Consider the following 13,260-nt stretch of genomic DNA (forward strand, 5'->3'; position numbering starts at 1 on the left):
TACTTTACATCTGTATTTGTTTATGATTTACACACTTTTCCAGTCTCCTTTTAATATGTTTTTATAGATATTTTTTTGCTCTAAGCAAACATGATGCAGCATGACTGAGGTTTAAATCCATGAGTTTAGTAGCCCAAACATTCGAATCATTGGGGGTTTTTAGAAGCTTTCATTTACAATTGTTATAAGTAATTATGTGAGTAAACTAACGTAATTGATTACTGCATTGTAGTATTAGTATATTAATGTAAATGCCCTAATGTTTCACTGCCTAATTCCAATATTAGATACTCGATTGGTCACCTACATTGCTAGGGGTTAAGATAAGATGGCAAATATTTGGCCGGTGCCATTGGGACATGGACGTTACTCTTTAACAATAAAAGTTATTCTTATTTCAATGAATCTGTGTTTTCTTTTGTACCTATTTTTTCGTTCTATTTCAGTGAAGGCCTAAATCACATATGGCGAGATTATTTGCGACTTGCTTCAATGAATCAATATGTAACTTTTCCGACAAATCACGTGGAAACGTGGTGTTTGTTATTCACTAAGACTAATTGCCAATAAACAGACTCATAATAAGTAATAATAACCCTTATACGGAGTTTGATATTGAATTTATGTATAACGTACTAAATCAAGTTTAATAAAAAAAATCATGAGTAGAAATTTTACAAACATCTTGTTTGCTGAAAAAAAGAGGAATTTCAGCAGGGGTTGCAGGAGAGATGCTCTACAGCAGCCCCAACTTCATTTGGCTTAATATTCTCAAATTATTGAGGTACATTTTTTTTTTCAAGTTGAGTACAAATTAGGGGCTATTCATAAAATACGTAATTTCAAAAATCGTCAAAAATAGATGACGTAATTTATGGACAGCCCCTTACGTGCCCATTGTGTACTAAATTATCATATAATAAAACATGCCAAAACGCAATAGGCGGTTTGCTGGTGCGCATGACGTCTGTATTCTTTACTACTACCTATAAATAAAGGCTGCTATTTAACTGATCACCAGATTTAGTAAAATTTAATACCAAAAAAATCTACTTTACCACCCTAAAATAATAAATGATGACCAAAATTATAACACCATTTTAATGTGAAATGATTACCAATTTTATTACATTTTACTATCCTATTAAAGGAAATGACACCAAACTAATCATTATTAACCCAATAATTGTAAATGATTACCAAATTTCAAACCCCATTTTAATGTGAAATGATAACCAAATTTTTACATCTTGCTGTCCTATTAAATAAAATGACACCAAAATAATCATTGTAAACCCAAAAATAGTAAATTACCACCAAAATTAGAACTCCATTTTAATGTAAAATTATAACCAAATTTTTAAATCTTGCTATCCTATTAAAGCAAATGACTCCAAAATAATCATTGTAAACCCAAATAGTAAATGACCACCAAAATTGTAACCACATTTTAATAAAAAATTTGCAAATATTTAATATATCGTTATCCTATTAAATTAATTAATCCACTTCGTCACCTTTTTCTAACCTAACCTAACCCACTTTTAATAGAATTTCGTTTATGTATGGGTCACAGTTCAAACCTAACCTAACCCACTTTTCTAGTAGCATTTCTTTTCTGTAAGGGTCGCAGTTCAAACCTAACCTAACCCACTTTTCTAGTAGCATTTCTTTTCTGTAAGGGTCGCAGTTCAAACCTAACCTAACCCACTTTTCTAGTAGCATTTCTTTTCTGTACGGGTCGCAGTTCAAACCCCCCGTACCCCGCACCGCATACCTACCTAACCTACGGGGGGTTGAGCGGGAGGGGCTAGTAATTTTGGTATCATTTTACTTTATTTGGTGATATGTATAAATTTTTTGGTAATCATAGTGGTTTATTTAGGTGAAAATATCGCATTAATTTGGTCTTCAACATTTGGTGATCATTAATGATTTTTGGTGATCATTCAATATATTTGGTATTCGAATACAATTTGAAGTGCAGTCGTAATTAAAACGGTGGTACTTTTGTAATTATAGGCCTTATTTTTTTGGTGTTCAGTAATTTTTTTGGTAAGCATGATTTTTTTATTTAGGGTACCAAAGTATTTTTTGGTGGTCATTATATTTGTAGCCATAAATAAATATAATGTCACTGCCCAAAGTGCCAAGTGGGTCCAAACACAGCGTGGTCAGTCCTGAAACAGCAAGCAGTAAGAGCATGGCCACGCGGGTGAGCCCCAACCGGCTGCAAATGTAAGTACCTATTTTGAGGTAAGTATGCGTAATATAGTTTTATATTACTTACTTTTGACATCACCACCAAAACGGAGAAAAGTGGTCACCATTTGCCTTAAAAAGGAAACTCCAACTCACTTTTAATTAAAATTGACTTTTAATAAAAATACACCAATACAAGTTTCGTTTTAATACATATTCTTATTAATATTGACAAATCTTACGCCCCGACTAATAAACACGATTTTGTGTCTCCCGAGTATTTAAAGTATTTCTATATTTACAAACGAACCAATACGAGTAAGTATATTTACTACTAAAATAGGGTACAGTACAGTATCTATTTTTGGCATGTTTTAAAAAGAAGCAAAGATTTGTAATTGAAAACAACTTGGCATCATAACATAAGTCATCCACATAATTACATTTTTAAGTAAAAGTAGGTATTGACGATTAATGCTATCGAAGCGTACTTGCTGAAAGGATGCCTGGCCCGTGCATTTAAATTTGACCAGTAATATGGAACTGATAATTACATATTTTATAAATAATAAGAACATTTACGCTTAATTTCACCAAGGGTAGCATTTCTCTTTATGTATACGTTTATGCTTTCTAAAACTTGAAGGGTGTGCAAATTTCTTATGGCAAATTTCGCATGTATGTGGCTTCTCACCAGTGTGAGTACGATAATGGAATTTCAAGGTAGATAGTACCGTAAAATCTTTATTGCATATATCGCACGAGTGCGGTTTCACTCCAGTGTGGATTCGGCTATGAACAATTAAAGCTGACTTATGTGTAAAATGCTTATTACATGCTTCACATGAATGCAATTTAAGCCTATCGTGTGTCAGCATGTGGCCTTTTAAATTAGTTTTTGTTCGGAACGGCTTAAGACATATTTCGCATGAGTAGGATTTTTCTCCTGTATGTAATAAATTATGGGCTCTTAAACTACTTTTTTGAGTAAATCGCTTATTACATGTCTCACAGAAAAATGGCTTTACCCCCTTATGACCATTAATGTGCACAGTTAATTGAGTCTCACGTATAAACTGTTTTCCACAAATATCACAACAGAATAGTTTATTTCCCGTGTGCGTAAGAATATGTTTATTCAGCGTACCTTTTAGTGTGAATTGTTTTTTACATACTTCACAAGAGTAAGGCCTTTCACCTGTGTGCACACGTTTGTGTATGTTCAAAGTAAACTGTTCTGAAAATTGCCTTTTACAAATTTCGCAAGTAAACCGATAATTACCTGTATGAATTAACATATGTTTGTTTAATGTGCCCTTTAATGCAAACTGTTTTTTGCATACTTCACAGGAGTGAGACTTTTCACCAGTATGGATTAATTTATGTTTAATCAAGTTCGATTTCTGTGAAAACTGCCTTTGACAAATATCACAAGAGAATTGATATCCTCCGGTATGACATTTAAAATGCGCTTTTAAAGTACATTCATATTTAAACTCTTTTTTGCACACTTCACATTTGTAGGGTTTTTCTCTCGTGTGTACGCGCTTATGAATATTTAAGTTATATTGTTTTGTAAATGTTTTGTTGCATGTATCACAGGAAAATCTCTTGTCCTTAGTGTGACATTTTAAATGGGCGTTTAAATGAAATTTATGTATGAATTCTTTTTGGCAAATTTGACATGAATGTCGTTTCTTTCCGGTATGTAGTAAGACATGTCTATCCAGATAAGATTGTTGTGTAAATTGTTTCTTACACATGTGGCAAGAGAGTTTTCCTTCCTCGGAGTGAGTACGTATATGTTTAATTAGATTACATTTTAATTTAAAACATTTGTGGCAAGTGTCACATATGTGTGTTTTCTTGACTCGAGAGGTGTGATCGAGTTCCTTGGTCTTCTCAGTGACGTGGTTGCGCCGGTCACTTCTGAGGCTGTTCTTGTTGTCGCAGGTTTTCTTCCGCGTCTTAAAATCTTGCGACGTTGTATCAGCTGTCGACATGAAAGTATCATCCGTACTGTCCACTGAGACTGGAAAAGATGTCTTTGTTATATACTTGCAAAGCAGTACCGAACATATTCTTCGATTTTTTTTTGCAATACAAAGATATTCGCAGAAGTAAGCTTGTGGTTCCAAATCGGGCATTTTTTGCGGTAAAATTTTGAAGAAACTAAATTACAATTATAGTACACAATTGTGTTTTTAGGGTTCCGTACCCAAAGGGTAAAACGGGACCCTATTACTAAGACATCGCCGTCCGTCCGTCCGTCTGTCACCAGGCTGTATCTCACGAACCGTGATAGCTAGACAGTTGAAATTTTCACAGATGATGTATTTCTGTTGCCGCTATAACAACAAATACTAAAAACAGAATAAAATAAAGATTTAAATGGGGCTCCCATACAACAAACGTGATTTTTGACCAAAGTTAAGCAACGTCGGGAGTGGTCAGTATTTGGATGGGCGACCGTTTTTTTTTTTTGCTTTTTTTTTCGTTTTTTTTTGCATTATGGTACGGAACCCTTCGTGCGCGAGTCCGACTCGCACTTGCCCGGTTTTTTTATTATCGTAGGGTTTTACGTTTTTATAAGAATTTCCGCGAGTTAGTAAAAAAGCCGGTTTACGTGATATATATTTTTTAACTTTCAATATTATTTAAGTAAAGGTCACAGTTAATTTTGAAATAATGTCATGTAATGCAAAAGAATTATAAAAATAGATATAATTGATCTATAGTTATAGTTTTCCCCTAATTTTCATTTTCTTATTGATTGCTATTATATTGCACACAACTGTACATATACGCACAATATACTTACACAATATTGCCACATCGTTTGTAATAACATCACTAGTGTTTTCCGATTTGACTGCAGATTCGTCTGAAACAACATGAAACAAAATTATGTAATTTTTTTTATCTCAATACATGACAAGAACAAAGAACATAATTTTTAGCCTATCTATTATGTATTAAGCCCTTTTATTCTGAGTTAGAGTATGTCTCTAAGCTCAGTGTGCCGCTTGGCAAAGGCCTCCTCCAGATCTTTCCATTGGGGTCTGTCGTGGGCCACTCTTCTCCAGTTCAGGCCCGCTGTGAGTTTGAGTTCATCCTCCCATCTTGTTCGAGGTCTCCTCTGGCTCCGTGTGCAACCTCTGTTTTAGCCTAATACTGCTTAAGGTTAAGTATTCAAATCCTAATTTTGACTTAAAAGATCCCTTCTACTTAGTTGCCAAGCTTAAAACTTCAACATTTATTCAGCAAATAAACACAAGGGCACTTTTACACGTCAATACTGAATTTACATACAAGCAAAAATAATAACAATACATCAAGCGGATCCCAAACTCCCATTACCCAGCGCAAAAAGCATGGACAACACTACAAAGCTGATGATCTCACTTTTAACAAGTAGAGCCTCCTGCAGCTCGGCCTGGCTGCGCTGCACTTGCAGCTTGAAGTTATTTGCGTCTCGAAGACACCCCACGCACACCTCACAGATCCCACTGTCACTAACTTGAACTAGCTGAAAGTTAGACATTGATTACATAATTGTATTGTATTTTGATATGGACAGCTTTCCACAACTCATTGACTAGTGACTGCTAAATTGACAGAATTATCAAGTTTGATTTGTCAACTTTGGAAAATGGTTGAATCACAGAATAAATAATAGTACTACCATACAGGAAGGACACTTCAACAAAACCGAAGCTTGATATGTATGGCACTATCCCTTTCAGCTATTTAGGGTCGTCAAACTTCAAGTCATTATCTTATCTGTGGTTGTGCACGCAAAAGGATGTCAAGTGGTGCCAACCCTAATAATTGCTTGGAGCAATGCTGAGCCGAATGGAGCCAAATTTGCCTGAAGGGAGGAGTGTCTCTCAACTAGTTGAATGTAAATAATAAGCTAAGAGCAGGGGTGAAGGCAAAGGTACCAATCTCTGTTAGGGCACGACAAATAAAGAAGTTGTGTTCAAGCCTTTTTCAACATATAATAGTTATATGTGAGTAAATAGACTGGTTTATATAACGTGGAAATGGTTTTCAAATATTTCAATGTAATTTATTAAGATGAATTAGGCATACTCATATGAATTAATTAGGTAACAATGGAATATTGTGACATCGCCAAGCATAATGGAGACCAAAGATAGTGCAGATGGATTGGAACTTCAACTCAAACTCATCAGGTTTAAGCTCTTTAGAATTTAGTCAATAAAGGAAAGGACATTCTGTTTTTATTGTTAAAACAACAAAAAAAGGAAGAATCTTACTGTGGTACAAATAAATAGAGTAAATTGATTTAATGAGTTTACCTGCTGCATTATGGTATAAAGTTTGTTATGCTACTTATGAATGACAGTTACCTTTAATTTAATGTCTATTTGAAATTGAAAAAGTTTGTGTATCATTTTATATAATATTATAATGTCTATTGGAGTTAAAGAAGAACTAAACTTCGATTTTCGCAGTAGGCTGTTTGAGCTTTATCATTTATTTTTGTAAAATTGTGCCTCATTAAATATTTTATCATACTGATATAATTTCACTCTATCATATCTAGATATCACTTTACTTACATGTAAATTGAAGCACTCTTTAAGCATATCGCAATATATCTCTGTTTTGTCGAGATGTGTGTACACTGTGGTCAGGCCTTTGTCCGGCGGCCGCCGCAAACAGCAGCGACAAGAATACAGCACGTCCATTACGGTGTTTCTTTTACATTATTTATAATCATTCGGACAATTGGTAGCAATATTATGAATTTTATCAATCAACCATTAAAATTAAAACTTTGGTCAAGGATTTTGGCATTTAATTTGACAGTTTACCAGTTTACGGAACTGAATGACAGCTGACAGCAGAATTTATTAAGTTTTTTATTTTATGCCCTGGCTACGAGACTTTTAAGCCAAGTCTTTAATAAGGCCAGTCCAGACGGGAACAATTTTTCGCCAATCTGATCAAATGGTGTGGAACCAAGCTTGGGTCAAAGAGAAATTAGACTAGAAGTCTATTGTAAAAGTAAATTATGTAGTCTGTACATTTACTGCCATCTTTCGATACAAATGATTTTTATTGGAAATATTGGAATCTTGTGATTGAGATGACCAATTTTATACTGAAACATATACTATCAGTAACGCATGTCACGGTGTCAGTGGCCTTAGAGGATATAACCAACGGAGACGCCATGTCTAAAATTTTCGGTACAAAATAGTCTGCCGTTTTTTGCGGGGGAGGAGCACATCAAATGTATAGGTACGTCGTGTCAGATACACGACAGTCCATACATATGGTTGACATGTGGTTGACCATAGGCTGCCTATTTTCGACAGAGGGGAACGCCTGTTAATGGCGGCTCCATTGTTAATTACTCCGAGTCAGTGGCACAAGAAGTAGCAGTAGGTCTTGCACACAGTGCACGAACAGCATGCTCAAGCCACTGACGAAATCGCGGAGTGAGCCACGCCTGCTAATATTTAAATACAGAGTTCTATTAATTATTCTAAAATAAAACAATAATAAGTTTTACAACTTTTATTTCGATGAGGCACATTATAAAGTAATTTGAATAGGTTCATACACAAACAAGGCGTCGTGTGAACTCACACTCACGCGAAAAATAAAAGCGGCCCAACGTATGACATATAATTACATACATCGTTATCGCGGGAGCAAAAACAAGCCTTGTCATAATCTTTGACTACTGTCAAATCGTTGTTGCTCCCGCGATAACGATGTATGCATATAAAACACGCTCTTGTGAGCTACAAGATGTCTAATCAATATTAGGTACAATGGTCACTATAACAGTTAATTAATTAATCATTGTTAGGTAACAGTTTATGACAGTTGAGTTCTATGGAGCGGTAGATAACACAGCACTGAATAAAATTAACCGACTTGTTTTTACAATACATCTTCTCCGCCTATAAGTCCTATAACCTATACAATACAACAATACAATATAGATCAGTACAGCGCCACCTGTTTCGGCTATCAAACTATGGGCATGTTTGTTTAGATTTTACTTCTCTGTTACAATAACTCTTGGCTATAATTGATCAGAGTACTAGACAAACAGATCACTAGGTTAACTGACCCCATTATACGGAGTTGTCTAACGACTTTAAGAACCAACTTATCAAGACTTTACTATTTTGGTCGTGTGAGTATTAAGATGTGTTATTAAACTGGCTTCATCAAAAAAGATAGATTCACATATCTCGCACTCGTACGACTCCTCGCCGGTGTGGATTCTTTTATGTCTCTCTAACTCACAGTGTGATGTAAACTTGTTGTTACATTCCTCACAACTGTACGGCTTCACTCCAACATGCGCATCTGAACTATTTTCATTTAAATGTTTGTCACTTTCTTCATAGCTGTGTTGAGTTATTTTATTATTTTCTAAAGTCCCTTTTTGTGTCCGGTCTAAGCCTTTGTATGACGTGGCTCCATTGTGGGCTCTTTTTTTGTGTGCATCTAAATTAACTTTTGTAGTAAATCCTTCATTACATTCCTCACAACTGTATGGCTTTAATCCCCTGTGTAATGTTCTCTCATGACGATCTAAACTACTTTTTACTGCAAATAGCTTGTTACATTCTCTACATTTGTATGATTTGACTCCACAGTGAGTTTTCTCGTGTGTTTTTAAACTCTGTCTTTGTGTAAACCGCTTGTTACAAACCTTACATGTGTATGGTTTGACTCCACTGTGAATATTCTCATGGAAATGTAATGACTGTTTTGTTGTGAATCGCTTACTACAAATCTTACATATGTATGGTTTGACTCCACTGTGAATATTCTCATGGGAATGTAATAACTGTTTTCTTGTGAATCGCTTACTACAAACCTTACATACGTATGGTTTGACTCCACTATGAGTTTTCTCATGGTTATTTAAACCCCCTCTATGTGCAAAGCGCTTGTTACAAACCTTACACGCGTATGGTTTCACTCCACTGTGAATATTCTCATGGGAATGTAAGGACGGTTTTGATGTGAATCGCTTGCTACAAACCTTACATATGTATGCTTTCACTCCCCTGTGTAATGTTCTCTCGTGACGATCTAAATTAGTTTTTGCTGTAAATTGCATGTTACATTCTCTGCATTTGTATGGTTTGACTCCACTGTGAGTTTTCTCATGGTAATTTAAACCCTCGCTACGTGTAAACCGTTTGTTACAAACCTTACATATGTATGGTTTGACTCCACTGTGATAATTCTCATGTGTTTTTAAATGCCCTATTCGTACAAACCCCTTGTTACAAACCTTACATGAGTATGGTTTCACTCCACTGTGAATATTCTCATGAAAATGTAACGACTGTTTTTGTGTGAATCGCTTACTACAAACCTTACATACGTATGGCTTCACTCCACTGTGACTTGCCAAATGTCTTTTTAAATGCCAGTTTTGTGTAAACCGCTTGTTACAAACCTTACATACGTATGGTTTCACTCCACTGTGAGTTTTCTTATGAGTATTTAAACCCCCTCTATATGCAAACCGCTTGTTACAAACTTTACATACATATGGTTTCTTTCCATCATGTTTAACCAAGACTTTTTCACTCTCGTCTGTTCGTGTGAAATGGTTCTGTATATGTGTGATTAATGTCGACTTGTCTGTGAACTGTGTCTGGCAAGTGTCGCAGGTGTAGGGTTGTGGGTCGGCGCTGACGGCGGGTGTGTGAGGCGCGTCCTGCTCACTGCTGGCGGGGCTCGGCTCGCGGTGTGATGTCGCGGGACACGGCTGGCTCGCGCGCGGTGAGTCGCGGAGGCGCTCGAGCCTCACGCAGCAAGCTTGAGCGAGCTGTTCCCGCGCGCGGGCGGACACAAACAGCACCGGCTCCGTCCTCGCTTCAGCGGCGACATCTAATTCAACTAAAACAAAAGCATGACGTGATTTGAGTTTACGAGGAGCTTGGTTTAACGTTTGGACGACGGCGGCGGCGCACTGTGGAACGAAATTCGGCTCTCATTGACATAGAAACCGAAGTTGTTATTTTTATGTTTTTTTTTATTGGGATATGTTTCGCTAGGCATTGTTATTAGTTTGTTATTGTAAATATGTTGACTTTGGTTTTTGTGTTTTTCCCATAAAATCGATTATTGATTTTAAAAAAAACCGCACCGGTGACGGATACATGTAGTATGCCAAAAAATCACAAATAATTCGTAAAATAACCATCTGCGAGGATATTACCGTATTTGTTGCGGTTCTTGAGATATTTTGATATTTTGTTCCGGCTCCATACATAAAAAAAAAATCATAACTACTATTTTCAACTCAAATCGTAAACACACTAAGCAAAACCCATTTCAATCAAAATAATCTTAAAATAATGACTTTTTGTGCTTTTTCCATAGAAACAATTAATGATTTAAAAAAAAAAACCGCACACGTGACGGATATATGTAGTATGCCAAAAAATCAAAAATAATTCGTAGTATAACCACCTGCTAGGATATTACGGTTTGTTTTGCGGTCCTTGAGTAATAATGATTTCTTGTTCCTGCTCCATACATTGTTTTCGAAAAAAAATCGTAACTCAACAATTTTCATTCCAAATCGTCTAAAATTCATAGGTTACCATAACAATGCCTAGCAAAACCTATTTCAATCAAAAAAACATAAAAATAACAACTTCGGTTTCTATGTCAATGAAAGCCGAATCACGCTGAATTTCGTTCCACAGTGCGGCGTGAAGCTCGCACCACTCGTAACGCCCAGCTAGTCTACGCATGTGTCTAGTCCGCGGCCACAAGAAAAGATCGTGCGTGGGTTGTATGGGGCAGCCCCTATTTTATTGACGTGAAGAGTGACGCGGTTATCGCGCATGCCTACCGCGTATCATGGTAGAACACTTCACTTTCAAAATAGTCCATAATTATTATCTGATACGGCATTTAGGCTAGAAGGCCGACCGGAGGGCCGCAGAGGTAAAGGCAGGCCCAAGCTCGGATGGTTGGATGGCGTATACCAGGACCTTAGAAGTGAAAAGTTGGAGAAGGAAGGCCACAAACAGACCGGACTGGAGAGACTTGCTTGACCAGGCTAAGGCCCACCCGCGGCTGTAATGCCTCAGATGATGATGAAAGCATTTCCATGTGTGTACACTTGCCTTATATTCTAAGATACCACTGTGCACCTATCAGTTTAGTCAATCAGTAATTTTTTGTTTGAAGCTAGACAAAATCTAGCCGCAAAAACTTTAGGCATACAAGTATGATCTTATATAAACAAGTCCCTTAGTCTTATTTTGGTTATTTTACTGGAAAATGTAAGAATATATTCATAATCGAATGGAAAATATACATTTACTTCCATGTAAAGGTAGGTATGAAAATGTGACTTAGGAATAGATTTAGCTTTCCTAAGTTTTGACTACTTTTAAATAAATTATGCTCTATAATATTTATAGTTTAAGTGTAGTTTCGCGAGTCCTGTAGCTAAATAATATTTTCATATTCATTTATACCTTACATAAAATAATAATGATTTGACTTCAATTCTTAGATTCAATTTTAAAATAAATATTTACGGACGGAGCAATGGCGAAAAATAGCGGCAGGGATTAATCCGAATAATTCCTCGGAGTACACTCCGTTATACGTGAAGAGAGAAAATGCAGAGCGAGGCCACATCTCTACGCAGCCGATCTGAATTATGCTGGCACCCGACTATTCGAGTCGGTCTACGACGTCTCCGTTGTATGCGCAGGTGCAGAGGAAGGAGCTGGTACGGGGATGCCGCTGCCCTCAGATGAGAACAATATTCCATATGTGGGCGAACCTACACCTTAGAAAGCTGTTGGCGATGGGCCGGTGCGAAATACTGTCTCGATCTGTTGAACACACTTAGCTTTTTCGAGGCTGATTTGGCCTTACCCTCTAAATGGCCGCGGAACTGGACTTCATTCGAGATGTCGACGTCAAAAATTCAGATTACTCTCTGTGGCAGTTAGGGAAGTGCTCTCAAACAACAATGGTAAGCTTTCTAGCGGTTAACCCTACAAAGATCAGGTTTTCGCACCTGATCTTTGTAGGGTTAAAAAGGACCAAATTATGTCAAACCCATTCAGAAACTTTTGTTAAGGAAGTCAGAGTGCCTACCGCGAAGCACGTTCGACGTGTTGCTTCCCTGCCACACTTACGTACGAATTTACAAGTGCGACAGAGAGGCAACACGTCGAACGTGGTTCGCGATAGACCCTCAGGTTTTATTACTTACTCAACACCGGCTCGTCATCGGAGGCAGCTCCGTCCTCCGTTTCCAATTCCACTGCTAATTCTTCTTCTAGAACAAACGAACACAATGCAATCATATTGTCTTCATAACGCGAGAGTCGCTCATGGCTCATGATTTATGAATTCTAACCCGTTACAGATTGTGGTCAACAGCACATTAAGGAAAAATAAACCACACCCGTGAAGCGGTCTAGTTATGTCGTGAAGGAAATGTTTCTTCTATTTCTGGACGGGTTGCCCATCGGGCATCTGAAGCTACCTAAGCTACCTACCTGCCTACTAAACCATTCTGAAACGAAGACCTTTTGCAAGGTAGTCGTTTAGCTACCATGTTATTTTGAGATGTAGGCTTTCTGCAATTGGGGTCGTTTTGCGATCCCATCCTCGTGCAGAAGTCTCATTTTGAGACCCGGTTGTTTTGATACTGAAGCAAAGGTTATGGCGCCATCACTCAAAAATATTGCACCACCTTTGGCCTAGTGTCCCAGTAGATGGCGTTAATTTTGATATTTAACAAATTAACACATATCAATGAAAGGATAAGGATCAAACTCAAATGGCGTTATAACAGTTTGAAACTTCCGTTCGAAAGATAAATTTAAAGGTAAATTTACTGTGGCTACTTTATTTACTTTGACAATCTGCCTCTATTTCAAATTCTCTTTGCTAAAATACTTTCTAAACTTTCGTGAACAAGAGCTTTTAATTAGTAGTATACAATTCCTTCAATCCTTTTGTCCAAATCCAATGGTAATAATGCTATTCAGGTCTTAACAC

At 36.9% G+C, this 13,260-nt stretch overlaps 2 protein-coding genes and 1 long non-coding RNA gene across 3 annotated transcripts in view; 1 reads left to right on the forward strand and 2 right to left on the reverse strand.

The window, feature by feature from the left end:
• LOC134803483 (uncharacterized) overlaps positions 1-10,881 on the forward strand; it is a 196,353-nt gene extending 185,472 nt beyond the window's left edge. The window contains exon 2 of the long non-coding RNA XR_010145993.1: positions 10,655-10,881. This is a non-coding gene — a long non-coding RNA (uncharacterized LOC134803483). The remainder of the gene's footprint in view (positions 1-10,654) is intronic.
• LOC134803312 (zinc finger protein OZF-like) lies at positions 2,606-5,087 on the reverse strand. The gene is made up of 2 exons (XM_063776094.1): positions 5,024-5,087; positions 2,606-4,234 (listed from the first exon to the last, which is right to left on the reverse strand). The coding sequence occupies exon 2, from the start codon at positions 4,203-4,205 to the stop codon at positions 2,793-2,795; it is 1,413 nt and encodes a 470-aa protein (XP_063632164.1). The 5' UTR covers positions 4,206-4,234; positions 5,024-5,087; the 3' UTR covers positions 2,606-2,792.
• LOC134803557 (zinc finger protein OZF-like) lies at positions 7,981-9,967 on the reverse strand (the record flags this gene model as incomplete). Its single annotated transcript, XM_063776356.1, has 1 exon — positions 7,981-9,967. A coding segment is annotated over one exon (1,605 nt), but the record flags the coding sequence as incomplete, so codon positions are not given.
• Positions 10,882-13,260: the final 2,379 nt, after the last annotated feature.

Source organism: Cydia splendana, chromosome 26 (genome assembly GCF_910591565.1).
Source record: "Cydia splendana chromosome 26, ilCydSple1.2, whole genome shotgun sequence".
Taxonomy (NCBI): Eukaryota; Metazoa; Arthropoda; class Insecta; order Lepidoptera; family Tortricidae; genus Cydia; species Cydia splendana.